At 39.2% G+C, this 24,791-nt stretch overlaps 3 protein-coding genes and 1 pseudogene across 5 annotated transcripts; 1 reads left to right on the plus strand and 3 right to left on the minus strand.

Moving 5' to 3' along the window:
* Positions 1-5,356: 5,356 nt before the first annotated feature.
* On the minus strand, positions 5,357-7,196 carry LOC104815328 (growth-regulating factor 6). Its single transcript, XM_010543681.2, has 3 exons — positions 6,785-7,196; positions 6,005-6,320; positions 5,357-5,843 (listed from the first exon to the last, which is right to left on the minus strand). The coding sequence occupies exons 1-3, from the start codon at positions 6,981-6,983 to the stop codon at positions 5,447-5,449; spliced, it is 912 nt and encodes a 303-aa protein (XP_010541983.1). The 5' UTR covers positions 6,984-7,196; the 3' UTR covers positions 5,357-5,446.
* Positions 7,197-8,551: 1,355 nt separating this feature from the next.
* On the minus strand, positions 8,552-16,518 carry LOC104815329 (annotated as a pseudogene).
* A 1,971-nt stretch (positions 16,519-18,489) lies between these two features.
* LOC104815331 lies at positions 18,490-22,287 on the plus strand. The gene is made up of 6 exons (XM_010543682.1): positions 18,490-20,506; positions 20,719-21,152; positions 21,237-21,398; positions 21,578-21,653; positions 21,751-21,906; positions 21,992-22,287. The coding sequence occupies exons 1-6, from the start codon at positions 18,626-18,628 to the stop codon at positions 22,100-22,102; spliced, it is 2,820 nt and encodes a 939-aa protein (XP_010541984.1). The 5' UTR covers positions 18,490-18,625; the 3' UTR covers positions 22,103-22,287.
* Positions 22,288-22,747: 460 nt separating this feature from the next.
* Positions 22,748-24,761, minus strand: LOC104815332. 3 transcript variants are annotated; one of them, XM_010543686.2, is made up of 5 exons: positions 24,454-24,761; positions 23,828-23,980; positions 23,515-23,690; positions 23,252-23,392; positions 22,748-23,079 (listed from the first exon to the last, which is right to left on the minus strand). In XM_010543686.2, the coding sequence occupies exons 1-4, from the start codon at positions 24,586-24,588 to the stop codon at positions 23,287-23,289; spliced, it is 570 nt and encodes a 189-aa protein (XP_010541988.1). In that variant the 5' UTR covers positions 24,589-24,761; the 3' UTR covers positions 22,748-23,079; positions 23,252-23,286. The 3 variants fall into 3 exon arrangements, with proteins under 3 accessions (XP_010541988.1, XP_010541986.1, XP_010541985.1); XM_010543684.2 differs by having other exon boundaries at positions 22,748-23,058; positions 24,454-24,760; XM_010543683.2 differs by having other exon boundaries at positions 22,748-23,392; positions 24,454-24,760.
* Positions 24,762-24,791: the final 30 nt, after the last annotated feature.

The following is a 24,791-nucleotide window of genomic DNA, read 5'->3' on the forward strand; positions in this document are numbered from 1 at the left end:
TTTCAATTAAAATCCAAATTTTCAACCGATGTCCGTTGGAATTCGGTTGGAATTTTTTTTAAAAAAATTTCCAAAAAAAATTCCAACCGGCATCCGTTGGAATTTTTTAAAAAAAATTTCAAAAAAATTTCCAACCGGCATCCGTTGGAATTCCGTTGTAATTGTTTTCTAACAAACATCCGTTGGAACTCCGTTAAATATTTGCAACCGATTTTTCTAACGTTAATCCGTTGAAAATTTCCAACGGATATCCGTTGGAAATACCGTTGGAAATTTCCAACCCAATTTTTCAATTGAATACGTTGAAAATTCCGTTAAAAATTTCCAACGGGTGTTTCCAACGGATAGCCGTTGGAAATTTTCAACGGAATTTTAACGGAAATCGTCGTTGAAACGCCGTTGAAAATCCGTTGGAAAATCCGTTGGAATTCGAGGATTTTTTTGTAGTGGTCCTCTGCTGTTGCCTTTAATCCTCAAGCACCGCAACAATCCCTCATTAGCATCAACATGTCCAATGTGACAAAACTCACTTCCACAAACTACATCACGTGGAGTGTGCAAATTCGTGCTCTCCTTGAAGGGCACAATCTGGAATGCTTCATTCTAGACAACAACATTGTTCCGGTAGCCATGATCTCTTGTGATGACTCCCTTGTTGCAAATCCGGCCTTCGAACCTTTCCGACAACAAGACAGATTGTTGTTCTCTGCTCTTCTTGACACTATCAGCTTGCCCCTGCAGCCGATGGTAGCACGCTCGCGGTCTGTCCGTGATGCTTGGGCTTCACTTGCCAACATATATGGCAAAGCCTCTCGGGGACATCTTCTTCAACTCAGGGATCAGATCAAAAGATCTACCAAAGGTTCGCAGTCTATCGACGATTATTTGCGATTTATTCTCTCGAAATCTGATGAACTTGCACTGCTTGGAAAGCCTCTTGATCTTGAGGATCTTCTTGATGCCATCTTGGAGGGCTTGCCGGTTGATTTCAAACCTGTCATCGACATGGTTCAGGCAAAGGACTCACCTATCTCTGTGGAAGAACTTCATGAGAAACTGCTTCACCATGAAGCCAAGCTCGCCATCTCGTCTGTTGTGACGCCATCTCTCTTCCCTGTCACGGCCAATGTTACCAACCCACGGTCGCGACCAGCCTTTCGTGGCAATGGTCCTCCCCGAGGCCATCATATGCATCGCCCCACTCATGGCTCTTCTCGTGGCTATCTCGGTAAGTTTCAAGCCTGTGGTGTTCAAGGACACTCGGCTCAGCGGTGTCCTCAATTTCGGCTTATTTCTGCATCAGGCATTCTCGGCGGCTCTCCTCAGTCTTCACCATTTCCGCCATATTCTCCTCGGCCTTGGAAACCCCATGTTAATCACACGGTTATGCAGCAGTATGATGCCTCTCCTTGGCTTGTTGACAGCAGGGCTTCACATCACATTACGTCGGATCTCGACACCTTGTCTTTGCACAGCCCATACCGCGGTGGTGACGAAGTGATTCTCGGCGATGGGTCGAGTCTTCCCATTATACATACGGGTTTTCTCTCGACCTCTTCCTAGACTCGCCCTCTATCTCTTACACATGTTCTTTGTGTTCCGGCAATGCATAAAAAACTTATTTCGGTTTCCCGATTATGCGATTCTAACTCGGTCTCGGTTGAATTCTTTTCTGATTCGTTTCAGGTGAAGGATCTAAACACGGGGGCGGCTCTTCTCAAGGGAAAGCTTAAAAATGGTGTGTATGAGTGGCCGGCTTCCTCTTTTATCTCGTCTCCTCATGTCTCTTTGTCGTGTCTAAAACCCTCGTTGTCTGAGTGGCGCTATCGTTTAGGTCATCCGTCTTTTTCTACTGTCTGTCATGTTGTGTCCAAGTTCAAATTACCATTGTCTCGGGATTCATCTTTTTTTTTTTGTGATTCTTGCTCTCGCAATAAAAGTCATAAACTCCCATTTTCAGAGTCCTCTATTTCTTCTTCTAGACCCCTCGAACTTATTTTCTCCGATGTTTGGACTTCACCCATTCTTTCTATTGATGGTTTCAAATATTACGTTTTATTTGTTGACCACTTCATACGTTATTCGTGGCTATATCCTCTTAAACACAAGTCTCAAGTTCGGGAAACCTTTATTTGTTTCAAATCATTGGTCGAGTCAAAATTTTCATCTTCCATTGTCTCCCTCTACACCGATAATGGAGGTGAATTCATTGCTTTACGGTCTTTTCTTGCTGCCCAAGGTATCTCTCATTTTACTACTCCTCCTCATACCCCCGAACACAATGGTATCTCTGAACGAAAACATCAACATATTGTCGAAACCGATCTCTCTCTTCTTCATCATGCTTCTCTCCCTATCACTTTTTGGTCTTTTGCTTTTACCATGGCCATGTTTCTCATTAATCGTCTTCCCACACCGATACTTTCGATGTCTTTCCCTTATGAGTCTCTCTTCGATTTGTCTCCGAATTATGAAAAGTTTCAAACTTTCGGTTGTTTGTGTTACCCTTGGCTTCGACCTTACAACCAACACAAACTTGACCCAAAATCCTCTCCTTGTGTCTTTCTCGGGCATTCTCTCACTCAAAATGCTTACGTTTGTTTTGACATCCTCACCTCTCACTGTTTGTGTCTCGTCACGTCATTTTTCACCGCTCCATTTTTTCCTTTGCGGACCTCTCTCGATTTCGGCCTTCTCGTCATTCTTTGGATGTCCCGTCTCCGTGCGAAGCTCCTACTTCGTCGGATTCCCTTGCCTTCCCTGTAATTCCCTTTACTCCGCCGGTCTCTCCATCTCCATCACACTCGCCCCTATGTGTAGCTCCTTCGCTGTTGGAACGCTCGGAAGAAGTTCCAGCTGCGTCCTCGCCTGATCCGTTATCTGCCGACATAGCTTCTCCGGCTAGTTCGCTTGCGTCTCCGCCAAGGAATAGACATCCTATGATCACTCGAGGGAAGAACAATATAGTTAAACCTGTGCAAAAACTCACTTTGACTGCATCTTTGACTTCTGTTCCCAGGGAACCGCTCTCGGCTTCACAGGCGCTCACGCGCTCTGCTATGGTTGATGAGTTCAACACCGTCGTCCGTAATGGAACATGGGAACTTGTACCACCTGACTCTGCTGCAAACACTGTAGGTTGCAAATGGGTTTTCCGGGTTAAGACCAATCCGATGGTTCGGTTGATCGGTTCAAGGCTCATTTAGTTGCCAAAGGTTTTCATCAACGTCCAGGTGTGGATTTTCATGATACTTTCAGTCCGGTGGTGAAGCCCACAACCATTCGTTTGGTTCTCAGCCTTGCCGTGACACATCATTGGTCCATTCGGCAACTCGACGTTAATAATGCTTTCCTACAAGGTCGTCTCAATGATGAGGTATTTATGTCTCAACCTCCCGGGTTTGTGGATCGTGATCGTCCGGATTTTGTGTGTAAGCTTCATAAAGCTATATATGGGCTTAAACAAGCTCCTCGCGCTTCGTATTCGGAGCTACGTGGATTTCTACTGGATTACGGCTTTATGAACTCCCTTGTCGATGCATCTCTTTTCTTCTGACGCAACAATGATGCCATTCTCTTAGTTCTCGTCTATGTTGACGACCTTATTGTCACCGCATCAATTTGGATCACATTCAGTCATTCATCTCCTCGCTTGGAGCTCGGTTCTCAATTAAAGATCTTGGTAATCTGTCATTCTTCCTTGGAGTGGAAGTGACACGTACATCTAAGGGATTATTCATCAGCCAACGCAAATACATTAATGACTTGCTTACTCGCACCAAGATGTCGGATTCCAAGGCAGTGGCAACGCCAATGGCATCCACTTCTCGGCTAACCCTTCAGTCGGGATCTTTACTCTCAGATCCATCCGACTTTCGTACGGTGATCGGTAGCCTTCCGTATCTTTCCTTGACGAGACCGGATGTTTTTTTTGCCGTAAACAAGCTATCTCAATTTATGCATGCTCCAACGGACGAGAATTGGCTTGCGGCCAAACGTGTCCTTCGATACTTGAGTGGCACTCGTGAGGCTGGAATTTTCTTTGTCGCGACTAATTCTCGGTCTCTTCATGCCTTTAGTGATGCCGATTGGGCTGGTGATCCTGGTGACTTCAAGTCTACCGGCGCATATGTTATATACCTTGGCAAGCATCCTGTTTCATGGTCCTCCAAGAAGCTTCCTGGTCATTCCCGATCTTCGACTGAGGCTGAATATCGTTCGGTAGCTAATACATCAGCTGAGCTTCGATGGATCGTCACCTTACTCTCCGAACTCGGAATCTCTCTACCGTCGGCTCCTACAATCTACTGTGATAATGTTGGAGCTACCTATCTTAGCTCGAACCCGGTGTTCCATTCTCGCATGAAGCATCTGGCTCTTGATTATCTGTTTGTTCGTAGTCAAGTGACGGATGGTTCTCTTCGAGTTATTCACGTTTCATCAAAGGATCAACTTGCTGATGCCTTGACCAAACCTCTTGCTCGGGCTTCTTTCCATGACCTTTGTATCAAGATTGGACTCACCTCCGATGCTCCATCTTGAGGGGGCGTGTTAGACCATATTTATGATGGTTGTGACTTTAACGTCATGGGAACAACATTCTTCCTCTAGGGAATATCTTCTTCATATTTATGATATTTGTAAATACCATGTTATGCAAACTTCAAAGCATACTTGTACGAGTATATATATGTGTACAATCTGTTGAATAATATTCATTCGAACGTTTACATTTTTAAATACATACATTTACTGCTTTAACAATACACAATAGTATTGTAATACTTTGAAAAAAAAATATGGAATCATAATCATTTGTTGCCACACACAAAATGGCTAAAAACACACTCCAAATTGAAGTTATTTTGATAAGTATGGCAGGAACCTAACTAGGGAATGTGAGCTATCAATTTTCCCTTCAACCTTTGAAACAAATGGGATAGTTGTGCTCTTTCATTTAATAAAGATGCAAAAATAGGGAGAGCATTGAAAGAAAAGATCTAAAAACAGTAACTTTAACCCTTTTTTTTTTGTTAAATATATTTGTATTTATAGAAAACTTTTTTGAGTTTCTTTGACAAATTGTAATTATATGGAAATATTAAAAAAATATATGTTTCTATGGGAATGGAACAAAAGACCCTATAACATTTAAAATTCAACTCAATATTTGCAAGAGTAATAAAGACAATTAATTAGTGTTGTGTATCATTCATCAAAATACATTCTTAAATGTGATAAAGATTGAACGATCAATGGGGATGGATTTCTTACGTCCATATAGTATAATATAGTCACATATATATATATATATATATATATGCCCAAGATTTTTAACTCACATAAATACCAAATATATACAACCATATACTATTGAAGCAAATTCTTAATTAGATGAGAGAGAGAGAGAGAGTGCAGTTCCACAATTTAATGTGAGGCAAAAGCATCAAATGATGAGTGATGTAGAAACAGATGAAGTGTTGGAAGAAGGCCATTCATCAAGGAACCTATGAACTCTCTTGTTCCTTTGCTGTTCTTCTTCTTCTTCTTCTTCCACTTCATGATCTTCACCTTGCTTCATCTTCTTTCCGAGCATCAATGGCGTTTCACGTGCTGCGATATCCGTGCCCAATATGAAGCAATGATGGTTTGGCTTCTCATCCTTTGCTGCTCCTCCCACAGAGTAGTAGTTGTTGTTCCTATGCTTCTGGAAGTACGAGGATGCAGCCAGAGGCGTGAATCCCCGCGAACCATCCACCATTGATGAACCAGAGAAGCTTCTGATCGACCCAGAAGGTTCTGTGGAGAAGAAGTCGTCCATGTACACACCTCTCCTTCTTCCCCTTCACCGTAAACCAAAGACATCGCTAAGTTCTTCATATATCCACTTATTTCAGGACAAACAGTAAAATCATGGGCAAAACGCTGTAGCTCTGTTTTACAATGGTGTTTCTGATTCATTACAGAACACGAACAGAGACAGAGTTATGCCTTAAAAGCCTACCTGGGGTCATCGTTAGCTGGTCTGGAGAGAGGTGCGGTGTTCAGGCAGAGAGAAGGGAGATTAGCAGTGTCTTTGAGGTTGTTGAAGGAGAAAGTCGACGAAGTTGCAGAAACAGATGAGGAAGAAGAAGAAGTGATTGAGAATTCCACAGGCTTTCTTGAACGGTTCTTGCCTCTGTGCATGTGCCTCTCGCAGTACTTGGAGTCTGGATAGGCTTCCTTCGAGCACCTCCATTTTTTGCCGTCGGTTCTTCTGCATCTTCCTGGTTCAGGATCCATCTTTCTTCCGAATCCCATATCGTACACGTTCCACGAAACTGCATAAACAAATAGCCACCACAATACGTTTCTGTCCACAAGAAAAAATAACAAGAACAAAATCCATGTTTTGGTGTTTCTGTGTTCGCTTGTTGCCATGAATGTTCAAAACTTGAGAGCACCCACGTCGATTTTCAAGAAGAAACGAGAAACTCATGATCCCAAAAGATGTAAAATCAATGAAAGTTGCTTTTTTTTTAATGATATGTAAACATATATGTGTGTGTGCGCGCTCCGTCCAGGTGAAACCCAAAAGAAATTCTCGCCATAAGAGATGAAACAACACTACAGAAACAGGAATTATCGTCTTGATGACAGTATTAAGAGGAAAGTTTTCAGTTTTAGAAGAAAAGCTTTGAAATTTTTGGATGTACAGTTGAACCCACAAACAAATTTTACCGAGTAAATGAAATGTGATAAAGAAAGAACAAAAGCATAGATAATTTCCTCTTCTTTCGCTTACAGTGTGGAGTAGAAGCGTGAGAGAAGAACTTGGAGGACAAGTGCAACGAGGAAGAAGAAGAAGAGATCAAGGTTCTTCTGATGGGGAAGAGAAGATCAGGAGGAACAGGAACACCAGCCACTATGTACTTGAAGATGACGGCTTGGTGTTCAAGCTCTTCCCACTGTGATTCAGTGAAAGGCACCCTAGTCGTCGCCATTGATACACAGAGAGAGAGAGAGAGAGAGAGAGAGAGAGAGAGAGAGAGAGAGAGAGTAAAGCGAAGGTGGTGGTTTCAGAGGACTGAGAGGGTTAGTTCAGTATAAGAAGAAGAAGAGTACAAGGGTGGTTACAGAGAAGAATTTGGGGTTTGGTCCATGGCATTAATGAAGCAGAGAGAGGGTTACAAGTGTAGAGAGTAGGTATGTTTTTATTGATAAAGCGTCCATTTGCGCCTGCAGAATCTCTGTGTTCCGTTCCACGTCCCCATTCTCTGTTTCACACTTTTGTTTTCTTTCTCCGTCGTTTGTTTCTTTTCATTTTCGTGCAACTCTTGTGTAACGTTTGGACCATTCCTTATCACAAAACTCAAGATTTGTGAATTTGGCTCTCTTTGTTACATTTTTACTGTCTTGTGTCAGTAATGAACAGTGAGGTGTACAGCTTTTCTCACTAGAAGCTCATACTAATGGCAAATGAGACTACCACTCACACGAGGTGCAGAGAGGAGGGCTACGTATGATAATTAACCTCGCAATCATTGAGATTAAGTGAGACTAATGAACATGTAAATGCAGAGAAGATTTAAGAAACTCAGAATAGATTTTAAGGTGGGAAAACTGATAATGGAAAAAGGGCAGTGAAGCCCAAAGTGGAGGAGTGAAGCAGGAGACTGTAATTTCTGAGTCAGTGACTGTGTGTCAGAGCTCTTTATACATTATGACCCTATCTGATCACTTCTCTGCTCTCTCTCTCTCTCTCCACTGAATCCCATGCACCTCTCTCTCTCTCTATATATATATACACACATATATATATGTATACATGCTACATATGTTTCACCATTATCACCATTTCTTGGTTGCTTTCTTGTTTCACTCGGCTGAATACTTCATGCCAAGGAAAGATTGAGACGCATTCTGTTGCTAATGTGAAAGAACAGGAAAGCAACCATTGCCTTTCTTCCCTTCTCCATCATATGTATAGAAAGTTCAAATCTTTCACCTACATGACTAATATGCAACCATGCATTTTAGATTCAATGATAAATTTGTACCTTAAGGAATTGCTAAGTTTGTTCTTAAAGATGAGAATATTGAAATGAATTTTTTTTTGGGTACTCTTGTAAATGGAAGACAATTGGTGGGTCATCATCATAATTAAGTTTTTTCACTAGATGTGAGGATTCAGATGGAAGACTTGTGTGTGTGCTCACTGAGTTACACAGGCTTTTACTGCAACTCTCTTTTGCTTTCTTTATTTTTCTTCTCTTTTATTTTTGTATATACATACGCATATCTATGTGCATATATATATATATATATATATATATGCATTGTGCATTGTAATCTTTGTTTTTGCTCTACTATTCTTTCAACTTGCAAAAACCAACCTACAACCACCACAACACTATTTGGACTTTCTTTCCATTTGGCAAATATAAAAGAGGGCAAAGCTGAGAACTGCAGATTTGTCTGTCCCATTGTTTTAGGGTTTTGACCAAACAGATGCCTCAACTTTGACCAAAAACTTGCAAAAAAAAAAAAAAAAAAAAAAAACCCATGTCAATGTCTTCTTTTTTCTTCTGGGTAAAAAACATATCACTATTTGTTTCCCCTTTGGAATCCATTGCCATTGGCCTTTGGTTTCCATCATCAAAATCAAGAACTATCACTTCATGTAATAGCAAAAACCATGTATACAGTGCAGACTCACTCAAAATCTAACCCAGTCTTACAACACAACCACAGTTAAGTTATGCATCAAGATTGTACCTTAAACTTCGAGGAGGGGCTTGGAAATGGAAGAAACTGAGCTGTTCTTGCTTCGGACAAACCCCAACTTCTGATGACACCAACTCTGCTAAGTATAATCTTGCATTCTCCGAGGTTTCCAATGAAATTATTCGCCCGAGAGACCCACTTTCATAGATTCTAATCTCAGAAACTCTTACAAATGGATTGTGACAGATACAATATAGTGCAAGCTCCTGTTACATCAGACCAGTGTGACTTTTTTCTTACCAACACTTTTGTATGGAAGGAACTCTATAGCTTCTGGATGAAGGAAAGAACGAGATCCGTATGTACAGAGAAGAGTTGAGTGTCCACAAAAACCTGCTTGCCAAGGCAATGACAATAGTCACAGAAAAGTAATCAGCATTTCTTTCAAGACAATGAGAAAAAGATAACAACATGAACATGTTTCAAGGGGTTGATCCATTGCTGAGATGAATTTCCCTTTACACTACCCAGGAGCAATTCTTGATTTTCTTTTACATCTCAAGCTATTGCATGCATAGGATTTAAGCCATCGCATACCCAAACGATAATGGCTATTGTTTCCAACTTTAACAAAAAAAAAATGGACGGTATTGTCTTACAAATAAAGCATCAAGCGATTTGCTAATAACATAAAACATATGGGGAATGCCAAAATGATAAGTGATGCAAAATACTCACCTTCATGAATGCGCGATGTCGGCTTGGGAATGAGTCGATGAAACTTTCCTTAAACAGAAGCGATACCTGAAAGAAAGGTTTTAGACAAGCTCAAGATCAATATACCAGGAATCCCGTATGCAACGAACAAAGTTTCATTGTAGAACTGAATATTGCAGTCCGCAGTTCCCTAATATTTACAGCAACATTTGATCATTTTTTTTTCCTTTTATTGTAATGTTACGTCCTCTTCACCAAATGACCTAAATGATCTCCCTGTGATAGTGTAGGATCAAAGAACAACAAAACATAACGGAACATGGATGTTTTAACTCTAGATATCTAGCTGATAGGATTGTGCTACGGTCCCATGAAAAAGATCTGGTCACAGGTCAAGTCCTTGCACTAACAGCTCAAGGTCAGGAGAATTTCTTCCTTTCTTCCCTATCTTCGCTAGCCAACAAAATACAAGCTATTGGGAGGAGAAAATCCTTTGGTCTTACTGGTTAGGATGCTATAATTCTGCTAATGTTTTATTCAATTGAACAAGGATACTCATACACCTAGACGCTTAGAAACCTATACTATCAAAAATCTTTCCTCTTTCTTCTTCCCCCAAACATTTCTTGTAACCTGTGACACCTTAAATATTGCAGAAGAGAACCTCTGGACAGTAGGGTGAAACACAAACCTTATCGTTATTGGATTGTACATTTGTAATGGTGTGCGACCGCAAGTTAGAGCAAAAAGAATCAAGGTACGACCTTAGGACACCGAGGAAACCTTTTGCAGCCTCCGCCTGTGAATAATTAAAATAAGGATCCAGTGAATGACGTAAGGATAATACTGAATGATCCCTCAAACATTTAATGTAAAAATACAAGGGAATAGGTGCCAACATACATCAAGCATATAAATCATGTTCATAAAATTATGGACCAAATGTGTTTCCCAAACCTAGATTGATTATAAATAACAAAACATATTGCTAGCAAATAAAATCACAAAAGAAGAAATACATTGCTTCATGGAAAGATAAAACTGCAACCACATATAAACGAGGGGGCAGAGGCGTTGAGACAGAAATAATCTGCCCATTCAGCACGCGCTATAGATCACTCTATTCAGAGAGAAGGGAGAGAGAGAGAGAGAAACCTGGACATCTGTACTTTCATAGATTGGTCTTTTCTTTGCTAGGTAGTTTTCTCCAACGAGCTTTGCGTGATAAGGACTCAGTGCCCTATATAACTCTCGATACTGAGGCAGCTGAGGGAAAGATGGTGACTTAATCTGTACAACACAAAGATGATAAAGAAAGAAAAGAACTTGTCAACTTCCTAACGCCAGAGGCATACAGTGTGAGATCAGAATGGGTGACAAGGAGATACAAGCCATTTGTTAGACGTCGTACATAAACAGGTGAAATACAAGGAGAACAATGTTTCCAAAATGTTTAGTACGAGAAATTTCCATGTTGAGAGATCAAGTAGTGCAATATAATGAGATGGGTCAGGTCGAGACTGACCAGGTTCTTGTTAACATCCACAACAATAACATTGGTTAGCTTTGACTGAACTACACTTGTTTTGTTCTTTACACCAACCTACAATCAAGCATAACCTCTTAGTCGAGAGCAAAAAATTAGCTTCTTATGATGAAGGGAAGGCAAAAAAGGATGCCTACTTTTAATATTTGTAATATGAAACCTAAATCACATTTCATTCTTCAACACCAACTTTTTCAAGCATGCAAGGATTTAAGTTCATAAACTCACTATGTAAGGTACTGGGGCATCCAAAAATTCCAGCATATCATCTGGCAAAACCTGGAAATCAGTATCTACCATTAGTCATAGAAGGTGCACCTCTACCTACAGATTGCTAAGTAGTCCTTACAAACCCCAGGATCATACCGGCATTAAAAGGCTTTGCCATTTATACGGGCGGATGAGGGGGATAATTGATAACACCGAGGCACATAAGAGCCCCTGCATATTTCAGGAGAAAGAAAAAAAGAAACTGAATAAGCTAATAAGTAAGAGAATTTCGGCATATGAAAGGATAAATCAGGCAATGTATAATTATGCATAGAACCAAATAATAATTACATGAACTCTAGTTTACCAAGTTAGAGCAGATTAATACAATCTGCTTCTCAAGCAATGCACCTGTGAGCACTGTCAACACCTACAAGAAAGAAGAGAAACATCAGATCAAAGCTCAATTAGTAACCTGGGCAGGAACTGCAACATTGGTCAACATTCAAAAGCGCTAACCAGAGGAAAAAAGCATAATCATCATCAGAAACAGAGTGCAACTCAGTGTCCACAGATTCCTAATAAACCATGCCTAGAAGACCATAATAGACCACTGGGAAACATGATATTATAGTTACCACGAGATTAAAACAACAATATATGTTTGCAAATCTCTTTACATCTTCATCACAAGTTTGGATTAGTATGTGAAAATTACAAGTAGAAGCAAGAAATCACATTGTCAAGCCGAAGTGATCCACATAATGAAGCAACAGCCCAAGTTGATAGTGCAGCTGCTTCTTCCTCAGCCATGAGCACAGTGTGTGCCTGAAGCCCAAATAAGGAAGAGAGGACCCAAAGGTCAAACATAGGTCAACAGAAATCATATGATGCAATACGTTCACGAGACCTTTAGCCACAATCATTGATACCTTAGCAAGTTCTAGACTAGTACTATGTGACCTTAGGTCGATACATGCAGCGGTATGCAATGCCGCTTCATCAGGTCTATGATACTCCAGTGGATGAAGATGCTCCAACGGGTGAACTGTAAGAGTTGATCCCCTAGTAGGGCACTGTAACTGGTAATATTCACATAGTATCTGTAATGACCCATTGTTTTTTGTCTGAAAGAATCAGAAGGTTTGTCAAATTCCAATACTAGAAGTTAAGATGACCGTAATCACAACAGAAGCAACTTTCAAGAGTAATAATGCAACAAAGATGACAAACCTTTGCCCACTCAAGGATATCAATATGACAACTTGAGTCATCCTGACCAGATAAAGATGTTTCATCTGTCTCAATATCATCTGCATCTGTCCTAAAATTCCTACCTTAACAAGGGGAAGCCAGGAAGCTGCAAAAAGAAAGTTATATCCTACATGCGCAGAAGATTCAGAGAGAGAAATAACTTATGAAGAAACAAATCAAAAACAAAATAGCTTCAAGTGATTTGAGGACCCAGCTCTAAGGTTCTTTTGGTCTACATCGATGCTTTGCAAATATTCTCAACGATAGCACAGTCAGTTCAATTCGGTTTGCCAAGTAGCAGAATTTTATGGCTAATGCCCATACTCAATTCTTAAAGAGGGCCAAACTATTTATTTTTTCATGTATATTCTAGTTTAAGTACTTAAGTAAACAAACAGAAATAAGGAGCTCAAATCAAAGCCTACAGAATATTTTCTTTATAAGTTGCTCGTTATGGGACTTAACAGAGGATCAACGGTGCCAAATGACTTACCTAGAGCCAGAATCAGAACTTTCATCCAAAGAAGGAAACCGCAGCAATGGGCCAGGATCAGGTAAACCGCTTTCTCTGACTTGCTTACTATTTGGTGAAGAAAAAGCAGCTTTGACAACTTGGTCTTCAGGCCCTATGAAACACGAGCCTGTTTTTGTTGGAACTGGATGATCAGATATGTCATCAATATTTCTTTTCAACAAACCTAAGTTGGCTTCAACCTTCCAATTCTCCTCACAAGTTCCATTATCTGACACTTCATCAGCTTCATGAACTTTGGAATTTGCCAAAGCAGTTTGTGCATGCCTGTCCTCTGCATCTCTTTGTTCCACAGGTAAGTCATTTAAGGTTTCTCCATTGCTGTAACACATTGAGGGTTCCAAAGCTACATAATTGATGCCACTCATCAATCGAACTAGCCTTTCTTCTGTGAAGATGCTACACCAGAAAGGAAGGTGAAGGTGAGCAAATACAGAAGAAGGGAAAACTGCAATAAGAGAGATTAACTACATTTACTTATAATCTGTATTTGTCACCAGCGAGATAATATCATTAGAGGGAAACACATGAAAACAAGAAAGACTTGAAAGTGAATAGCACACACCTATTTAATATATCGAAATGTAGCTCGAAAAAGGGCAGCCTGGTTAGGATGCAATAACATCTGCGAGTTGTCAGAATATGTCGGCATAACGATGAGGAAGCAGGCTCTCTATCCAAAACTGTGGAAACCAATCTGGAAGGTTTGTTTACTATTTCTTCAACTAGTATGCAGCATCCATACAAAGTCGAATTATCAGCAACCTGACAACAAACCACCATGTTAATGATTAGCCAAGAGAAGCAGTAATGTGTTAAACAAACAGGAGATATTGAACACTACATGAAAGAATTTTGTCACTTGCCTGTAACCTAAATACAAATGAAAGGTCACTAGCTCTGAGGCGTTCCTGAAAAAAGCAGCATCATGGAATTTGAAATTAGCACATGTGATACGATAAAACTTCGATTGCTTATGAATTCAAACAATGATGAACACCACAAGGAATTCTCACCACAGAATTAAACACAAAACAGAAAACTATGAACATCAATCTTTACCCATCTATGCTTGATATTGGGCAAGTACCTGACTAAGAATGATCTCATTCAATTCACTCATCGAGGGAGTTCTCTCAACAGCATAAACCTGAAATCGTTAGACAACAAATTTAAGAACACCGCCATGACATGAAGCAAGCTGAAAATGGGATAGCAGATGCAATATGAACTTCAACTATAAACACAGTGAATCACATGCACGATTACGCCTTCTGCCAAAATTTCTGATGTTTCAAGGGAAGGGTCGACCATCCCTTTGGAAAACTCGTTCATAACTATGATAGATCAGACGCAGTTGAAGTCATCCAACTGATACAAGGAAATCAACAGTGAGTTAACTCAAAGATCTAGTGTAAACAGAATGAGCGTAAACATGTATCAGTACTAAAGAATGTATCCCAAGGAAGTTCTGACACAACTCAAGCCAGCGTTCTAGACTGCCATCACGAGTGGGAAATTCATGGCCCGAAATACAGAGGCATAGCAGATGATTAGTTTCATATTACAGTACTGAAAAGCAAGACAAAGTAAGAAAGGATCGAGCAAAGCTTAAATGAAACGAAGTATCAACTAACCTCCACGCCTCCAGGAAAGCAAAATGAGAGAAGATCCTTGTATTTAAGTGGAAGCTGCTTATCAGGAGGGTATACAAGTAAAACCTGGAAATAAATAACATATTTAGCGAAATCAAAAGGGAGAAAATATTCACAAACTGATGAACCCTCCAGAAAATAAATAACAGAATTAGTGAAAGGAAATGGAGAACATATTCAGATACCATTGAACCCACCTGAGGTTCAAGGCTAGGTTCTACACGGGAATGATTCTGAGATGACAATGCACTTCGGAACCTCCCAGAGCCTTCAGATTTTCGTGAGATGTACTGCCTTTCAAGTGCTCGAATATCACAGTTTGGATGAAGTCCAACCACCACCATGCTCTCGAAAAGCTTTGATGGATCTTTCAACGGCTTATGATCCTGCACATGATAACAAAAATGTTATAAAACACATCAATCTCAATATCTTCCTCGTTTTCTCCATCATTCATGATTTTCCACACAACAAAAAAGTGATTGCTTCTTTACGTGAAGAGATTGGTAGTCTAACTTCATAAAAAAACACATACCAAACTTTGCCCCTGAAACTTTGCCCACTGCCGCTTCTGACTGGTTAAAACCTCTGGATTGTACGCTATATTATTTTTTTCAGGAGTTTCATAGAACCCTTTAAGTGCTTTTGAGACCTGCCTCTGAAATCTCTGCAGAGGGCTATCACCACCATCCTCTTTGGATGAAAAGACCACAGAAGGCCTTGGTGAGTTAATTGCAGCATCAACAGCCTTTGCAACATCGTCTGTGGTCTTTGTGAAAAATGAACCACACCAGCCTGAGTTACCGATGTCTTCCTCATTCTTGGACATATTTTTACTGCAAAACCAAGCAGTCAGAGCGGCAAGCATAGTTTAAGATAAACCAATGATGGAGAAAAGGCCAATTCAGCATAGGTATCTTATGCACACAGCAATCCTAATATAGGATCATCAAACAAAGGAACAAGTTCAACAAAAGCTAAGAACACAAAAGAGAAGCCAACAACAAAAGCAGTGCAGAATTTTTTTTTCTTCTTCTGAATAAACTTGCAGCATATTCTACAAGGTAAGATTTGCCTACAAATACACCCTTGTGGTCAGATCCTTCTACAGACCCCCGCTCAACGGGATGCTTTGTGCACTGTGCTGCCCTAATAAACTTGCAATCAAATGGTTAAACAGATGTAACCTTAATTCCCTTGAACATACATCAGATTAGCAATTCAACTGTTGCAGTTATAAATTATTTTCTCCTGAATAAGCAGAGCATATAGAGAAGGAGAAAAGATTTTCAATTATGAAAAGCCTCTGATTGCAAACGCACCTTTTGTTAGAACTTTGAAGGACTAAAACTTATCCCACCTGCTAAACTCGATCAGTACCTTAAACTTAAACCATACAACAGCCCTTATACTAGTCTGAAGGATGAAATTACAAACGAAAGCAATCATACCCATGAAGGGTCCTGTAAAGTTCCACGCTTCTCAATCACAAATATCAATAATAACAAGACCTCTATGATAAGCTTCAGAAACTTGTAAATGTTCAAACCAATCGATACCCAGATGAGAAAAAGCACGGAAGATCTCACCTCTGCAAAAGAGAAGATCATCTAGTGAGAGAGACAGAGAGACGATATGCTTAAGCAGCCATTAGAATTTAGAAGCCCGAACCTCTGCTTCAACGTCAATGGAGAACGAGAGCAAACAAAAAAAAAATCAATTCTTTATTGACAAGAGAAAAGACCCAGAAAATTTTCCTCCATGAAGAGGCAAGTTTGATCCTTGGATTGGTCAGATTAAAGAGGCTGCGAAGAATGAAAGACATGAGGGGGAAAAAAAAGCGACGGTCAGTTTCCTTGTTCGTCGATGTCTCTCTCAGGTCATTCTCGTTTTGCGTCAATGTCTTAACGTGGAAACGCAGTTGATTACCGGATTCGCCCTTTTGTACCAATGCTACGTTACATTTTATTACAAACTATTTTGAAAAAACCCCGAAAATTAAATTTTAAAATCCATAAAGTTAAAAAAATCCTTAATTCAAATACTTCAAATACAAAAATCTTTAATTTTAAAAAATGTCACTGTAAATACTAAATCACAACAAAATATAAATTTGTTTAAATTATCATATCATAATATGTCATAACACACATAAATAATTATATTTTACAATTGATATATCACATTATGATTACATAATTAAAATCCTAGATGATAAACTAACAAATAGATTTTAAATATATTAATATTTTTAATTTATAAGATAATTATCTATAAAAATTCAAGTATTTATGAATTCAAATGAATCTTAATATTTATAAAAATATCTAAAAATTAATATATCAATTATTTTAGTTCTAATTAAAAAACAATAATATTAATAAATTATTATAATATATTTTGGAATCAAATTCAAAATATATAAATAATAAAGATATAATTTAAAATAATATTCTAGTTTTTTTAGTTTAGATTGTTGAAATTTGAATAGATCTTACTTACAAGTTTTTTGGAATTTCTTTTTAAAAATTAGATTTATTTGAAAAAAAACTTAAGATTTAATAAATTTATGAATAATTAAATTTGTAAATATTTTTTTCAACATTTGATGACTTTGTTTACTCATTTATATTTATTTAATCTGTTGTAATGCTTAATGTGGATTCATAATACATCGATGACTATTTAGTAAAATATATTTGAAAACGTACAGCTATTCTACTTTTTCGTTCTTAATTAAGATACTTATTAATTTCATTTACATACATTAAATTTGTTTGTTGTATATTTCATAAAATAAGAACCTTCTTGTAATTGAAAAGAAAAAACAAGGCATGATCATATAACGATTAAGGTTTGCTAAATGAATAATCGATTATCAAATAATTAATTTTACAGATCTAACTGAATATTAAAAAATAAAATCCACGTCATCATTGTTGTTGGCCCAATCTTGTGACACTTCGACATTTTTGGTTTTTGACTTTTTAAGCTAATTTCTATCTTCTCTTGCTTGTCAACTTACCATATGTTATTTCCTAACCCCTTCCGTTACCAACTATTTTCATATCCTATCATATAATAAAATAAGTCACGCTTAAAAATTCCAAATAAATACATAAATTATAAAATTTTTAATTTAAATATCTGAATTTTTCTAAAATCTTACATAAATACCTAGATTTCTGAAAAACTTCCAAATAAATCCAAAATCCGTTAAGGACATCACCTATTTTTATTTGAAAAATACCTGAATTTATTTATTTGGAATTTTTTTTAAAATCTAGGTATTTATATAGGATTTTTAAAAATTCAGATATTTATATGAATGTTTTATAGTTCAGTTATTTATGTAGGATTTTCATAAAAGTTTAGGTATTTACATGTTATTTTTTCTTTTATAAATAGTATTTTATGAAAACTGAATCTAAAAAATCGGATTGAATAAATTTTTTGAAGGCCGAAAAGTTTCATCCGAAAAAACCATGATCGAATTCAATCAAAAGTTCCGAAATTTTTATCCTAAATATATTATGTGTGAATGGAAACCAAATTTTTATAATTATATAATTAAGATTTTTTTTTAATGAAACTATCACAATTTTTACGTAGTCTTCCGCTGTATTTATTGTTTCTCAAAATTTTCCTGTAAACTTTCATCTATAAAAATGTGTTAAATTTAATTTAAAAAAAAAATCGAGGAGTAGAAAATCTCTAAGAAAAAATAAATAAATGAAGAAATAAATGAAAGAAAAAAGCCCAAAATGTGAAAAGGCCCATAGCCGCAGTTGGCGCGAAAATTCAACAAACCCTAACAATCGTACCGACTTACCCTATTCTTCTCCCTCCTTGAAGTCTTAAACCCCTTCTCTTTCCACTCTTCCACATTAAGGAACCCAAAAACCCTAAAATTTTCTTTCGCACTGTGGAATCTCCGACTATTCCCCTCCTGTTCGATCGATTTCTCTTCGCTCCTCTCTCACGTCCCGCCATTTCACACAACCAATGACGAAGCTTCGATCTCGCGAAGTATCTCCTCCGGTCCCAGCGAAGCCGCTATCCAAACGGTCTGACGTTGAACCGGCAACTCCCGCTCGAACCCAAGAGTCCAAAGTTCACCGATCACCGATTGAACAGGTACATGGTTCAGTTTCCGGTGGGTCGGTTCCCGTTGACGGACCCACAACCACCTCCCGGAGGCGCAGTGTCCGTCTCGCCTCCAAAATCGGTGATGGAGATGAATGCGTCAATGGGCTTACCGAAAAAGAGGTTACTATCTCAACGAGTCGCAAAGGGACAGGGAAGAGAAGGTTGAAAGTGGATGATGTTCCCGTTCCGGTTGTTGAGGTTAAGGAGGGTCGAGAGTTTTTGAGTTTGCGGTCGGGAAAGAGAGTTGCTAAGAGGGTTGTGAGAAATGGTGTTTGTGATGTGGAGAATGATTGCGAGAAAATGGAAATTGACAATAGAGAGTGTGAGGAATCGGAGATTGATTTTGGGAAGTTGGGTTTTCAGTTCGAACGGAAGATTTTGGATGGAAATGTTAGAAAAATGGTGGAGGGTGAGAAGGAAGGAGAGGAGGTGACGAGTGTTAATGTATCTGCCTCTGATGGCAGCAGAGAGGTTGATTCAGTTGAAGATAGTTCATTTCTGAATGGCAAGTTCATCCTCAAATCTCGGGTGGATACAGATGCCCCAATGGTTATAAAATCAGCAAGTATGAAAAGACGAAAAAGGGAATTCCGGGATTTGGTAGAAGAAAATTGTTCTAGTGACGATAAATCAGAGAATGTTGCGGTCAATGAGCTTTGTGGTGATGACGTAGTGGTTAATGGAGATGTGAGACTTGAATCACTATTGGATGGTACAGGGGATGGTGTTGTAAGCATTTCCAAAAATGAGAAGGGAAAGGCAGTGGTGCTCTATGGGAATGGTGACAGTGTTATAGGCAAACAAGTCACGGGGCATTCAGTTGAAGTTTATTCTGTGGAGAATGGGACATTAGATTGCAGAAATGGGACAGAAGGAAGGATTTTAGTGGAAGATGTTAGCGGAGGTGGAGATGGGAAGGGAAAATGCGAGGAGGGTTTGGATAAGCCAAGTAGCTCACAGGATAGAAGGAGATATACCAGAGAAGAGAAGGGTAAAGGCATAATGGTAGAGAATGTATCTTTCCTGGACAGAAATGACATCACAGATGTTGATGCGGAAATGGAGATCAAGTACTCAACCAATGGTGATGTAATGCCCGAAGCCCTTGGAAAGGAGTTGCATGTAGTGGTTGATGTGGAGCAAACAAAGAATACAGAGAGAAATGAAAGGCGAAATGAAACAGGAAATGAGAGGAGGAATGAGTCAAGAACCAAACAGTTCCATGAAATTGCAAAAAGAAATGCTGCTCGATTTGCTTATTTCGATGCTCCAGGGGAGGAAGACGATGACTTTTCTGATAAAGAGGTTGAATATCAAGCTGAAGATTGGCCTGGTCCCTTCTCTACTGCCATGAAAATAATCAAGGACCGAGAAGACAATGCGGAACTGCCTATCGGTACTTCTCTCTCAAACAAAGCAAAATCTTTGCCATTGATATGGGTTCCTAGAAGAGATGAAAGTTTTATCCCTCAAAAGCGTGTGGCTCCATCTCTGCAAGAACTGTGTATGAAAATTCTTGCCAAGAACGCCGATGCAATCACTTCACTTGAGTATGTCCCAGATGCATTAAAGCACAAACTTTGCCAATTGCTGTGTGATTCTAGGAGAATGAACGCCCATTTCCTTGATCTTATTATTCGTGGATCTCCAGCCGGAATTTGCTTACCTGATTGCTCGTGGCTGACTGAGGAAGAATTCACTGAGTGTTTTAAGAACTGTGATACTACAAACTTGACGGTACTATCTCTTATCCTATTCCATTTTCACTTTACACTGCATCATAATATGTTCAGACATCTGATAAAAAATTCTGACAGAAATTGTGATTACTACCAAAAGGAGATCGATTTCTTAGCATGTGAAAATTAACCGACTTGCATGTATGATTGATAAATGCCCTTAGTCTACAGTCACCCAAAAACTCATTTAATTCATGGTCTATGAAACAGGTTCTTCAACTTGATCAATGTGGGCGTTGTTTGCCAGATTATGTATTGCTCCCTACCTTAGCAAAGTCACCAAATAACTTACGAGTACTATCTTCTCTGTCTTTAAATGGTGCATTTCGGCTTACTGATGTTGGGCTCCGTGCACTCGTTTCCGCTGCTCCTGCAATTAGATCGATAAATCTCAGCCAGTGCTCTCTCCTAACATCCTCAAGCATAGACATATTATCTGATTCTCTCGGATCAGGTTTAAGGGAACTATATATTAACGATTGTCAAACCATCGATCCAAAGCTTATTTTGCCAGCTTTAATCAAGCTTCAGAAGTTGGAAGTACTCTCCCTTGCTGGTTTTCCTTTGGTTAGGGATCGGTTTGTGAGAGAGTTTGTTACAGCTAAAGGGCTGAATTTGAAGCAGCTTATTTTGGCCGACTGCATGTACGTATTAATTTTCTTGGGCCTTTTTGCCGTTATTCTCTATCATCTGTGTTTTCTTTGCTCAGTTTTGGGAATTTGGTGCAGGAAATTAACTGACTCTTCGACGAAAGCCATTTCCGAAAACTGTCCCGGTTTACTTGTGCTTGACCTGGCTAACTTACACAAGCTGACAGATTCTTCTTTGGGTTATCTTGCAAATGGTTGTCAAGCCATGGAGAAATTGATTCTCTGTCGCAATGCTTTCAGGTACGTCTTAACTTTGTAACTGTGTACGTTTCGTGTTATTTTTCATTAACTGACATAATCTTATGCACTACCTGTCTCTCTGTAATAACACAATACATGATTTCTAACGTGTCAATTTTTCCTGTGATGTGAGTTTCATTGTGTTCCTAAATTGGTGTTCTTAACATTCCGTTTCACAGTGATGATGTCGTAGCTGCATTTCTGGAAACTGCGGGGAGTTGTCTGAAGGAACTTTCGCTAAATAACGTCAAGAAGGTAAAAAATCGGTCTCTGGTTTTTCAGCTCCATTTCTTCATATGGGATTTTGTTCCATGGACAGTCATTTCATTGTTTGTGATTTTTCTTTCCACAGGTTGGGCATAAAACAGCCTTATCGCTTGGAAAACACTCGAGAAAGCTGGAGACTTTAGATCTGTCCTGGTGCAGAGACATGACGGATAATGCATTGGGCTACATCGTCGATAGCTGCTTATCAATGAAGGTTCTTAAACTTTTTGGATGCACTCAGGTACTAAAGCCATCAACTTGAAATCCAAACAAAGCAAAACCATTCACATCCCCTGATCCCGAATCCCTTTTTTTTTTTTTTGCAGATTACGAAAGTGTTTCTGGATGGATACTCGAACCCTAATGTGAATATCATAGGTCTGAAGATGTCTCCAGTCTTAGATCATAGAAAGGTACCTCATCATCTGGAGATATGATTGAGACAAAAGACAGTGATGAACTGCAGTAGACTTGGTTTTTGTTGTCTGATTGTTACGTGTGAAGCTAAGAGTTACGGGTAAATATGTACAGAACAAAACGTTGAACTGATCAGTCAGTTCAAACATGTCTTTTGTAATGTGCTGAAATGTGGCTCTTCTAATGTCATCTAAGTTTATAGATTTGTCCTTTTCTTTTTAGACCTGAAAGAGTTGTTTGTTTACTTAGGGGAACTAATGATGTCCACAAACAACTCTTTAGAATTTTTGTTTTCAAAAGGATTGCTCTTACTATTCAGGAGGGTTAGTCCCGTAAATCCGATTTTTCGAGTATTTGACCTGATCCGTGAGCTCGTAACTTCAAATTCTCATCATTTTGCCTCGTCTTTCCTCGGTCCACCCCTTTGTCTCAGCTTATCGTCCTCGTCGGCTACATATCTGTATCCGGAACTTGAATACCCAACTCTCATAATGCTGAGATTTGATAATCCGACCGGAAGAAACGAGTCTGCAAAACCGAGTTCGGATATCGAATATCCGATCCATACCCAAATCTAGCTACTAGAAATGGTATTCTGCTCCACCAACATTTTACTTGAGACACAAATATTTGTTACGCCAGCCGTCAGGTTAGGATATGAACTCTTGATGGCCTGACTGACGATTACATTTTGTTTGGAAAATTCTCATAGTTACACTAAAATGAACGATAAAACATGTTAGATGCGGGAGTACATACACCAGAGGAAAACAGAGCAAAGAAACTAGGTAACATTAACTTGTTGGAAAAAAAATGCAAGGTAGTTTCCAGTGGGAATCTGTCATATGATATGAACCTGTCCTTTTTTAGCCAAATCTTTCGGTTTGCTTTCCACCCGAGCCAATCTGCAGCGATTTTCCTTTTGAGGATCGCCATATATCATCATCGTTTTTGCTCGTATGGTCTTGGAGATTACCTAAAATCATCCATAAGAGACCTTTCAAGGATACAAATGCAACCATGAGAAGCACTAAGAACTCGGGAATAAGAAAACGGCCAAACCCATTCAGGAACGTGAAATTTATTCACGTGCGAAACACGTGTAGATCCAGATGAAACATAGAAGCAACATGTTGAAAGGAGAAGCAACGGAAAGATTACACATTTACCAGTTCCTTCTTCACCAAGATCGGATTAAGATGTCTTAACGATAATCCGAATGAGTCAAAATGGCTTCAACTCTATCCAATGATGCTTGAAGTCTCCCCGAGTTCATGTTGAATAACAACTGTTCATCAGTACCGAGTCCCCTGTTGCATTTGACACCATCATCATAAGCCACACAAGGCAGGAAAACCATTACATCGAACATTACGAATTTGCGGGCATTAGGTCAAAATTTTGAAGCATGGGAAAATGTTCGGGGACTTGCCCGGTAATCTCGGGGAGTACATAATCAGCTCTCCATCCGAACCGAAAATCAACACCCGGGCAAAGACCAAAAGTCGTCTTGTTAAAGATCCGAGAAACACCGTCTCCACCCAGACATGTGGTGAGTTTCCATTTCAAACCAGTTGCATTCATCTGAAAGTTATGCCCAACACCAACCTGAAGAGGAGAGACAGAAGAGCACAGCCATTACCAAAGACGCTGAACCTCAACAACTTATACGAAACCTATAAAGAAAAAAATCATCTCGTGGAACACAGTTGAACGATGTAAGGACAGTGGATCGAAACCAAAACCTGGAGATTCAGAAACTTTGTGAGAGGAATCTTCTTTGATATTATGCGGACATCTTGGTGAAGCGGCTCGTACATGAACTTCCACCTCCTTTCCGGGGATAGAGGTTTCAGAACGAGCTTCGCGTGGTAATCATTTACGGGTGCGTTATAGAACTGAGAACCAAAACACGTTAGTGATTGACTGGTCACAATTACAACAACGAAGTGCTTTAACATAATACTCAGGGATTCTGAAAACTAGTCCACAGCTTTTGAAACAGGAAGGAAGGCATGCCACCATTGATCTGAGAGCATGAACTGACAATTATCTGTTTCTGGAGTCATATGCTCATACATGGATAGACACAGACACATCCAAAATCACAATGCACCTTTAAAAGGAACCATTTGGAAAAAGTTCCAACCTTAGGATCAGAAACCATCAAGGGCACAGAAAATTCGCCAGATAAAGACTGAATCAAACTCCATGCTCCGATTACAATAACACATTCTCCTTCTACGGCTAAAATTTCGATCAATTCACAAACTTTAGCTAGTTGGTGACTCGGAAACGGTTCAGATTACATACCCAGAAGAATCAGAAAAAGAACATGACGCGGAACACAGAGAGAGAGAGAGAGAGAGACCTCGAAATTGAAACCGAAGCGAATTCCTTCGAGCTCCTTGCGGAACTTGACGAACAACTCAGAAGGCATCAGATTGATGGTGAAAAGCTCGTCCCATAAGGGGGGCTCCTCCGGCTGCGGATTCGGCGGCTCCATTTCCGACCAAACACCACAGATGAAATGATCGGAACCCAGAATACAGAATCAAGAACAGCGAACTTGTCTGAAAAATCCGAAAGGGTTCACAGAATTTGTAGTCGAATTCGAGTAGATCACAAATCGAAAACAAACGGTAGAGAGTTCTAATTTCAATCCACCATCCGAAACTTGTTATTGCTGTGACATTTATGTCTGTTTTT

Source organism: Tarenaya hassleriana, unplaced genomic scaffold, assembly GCF_000463585.1.
Source record: "Tarenaya hassleriana unplaced genomic scaffold, ASM46358v1 Cleome23, whole genome shotgun sequence".
NCBI lineage: Eukaryota > Viridiplantae > Streptophyta > Magnoliopsida > Brassicales > Cleomaceae > Tarenaya > Tarenaya hassleriana.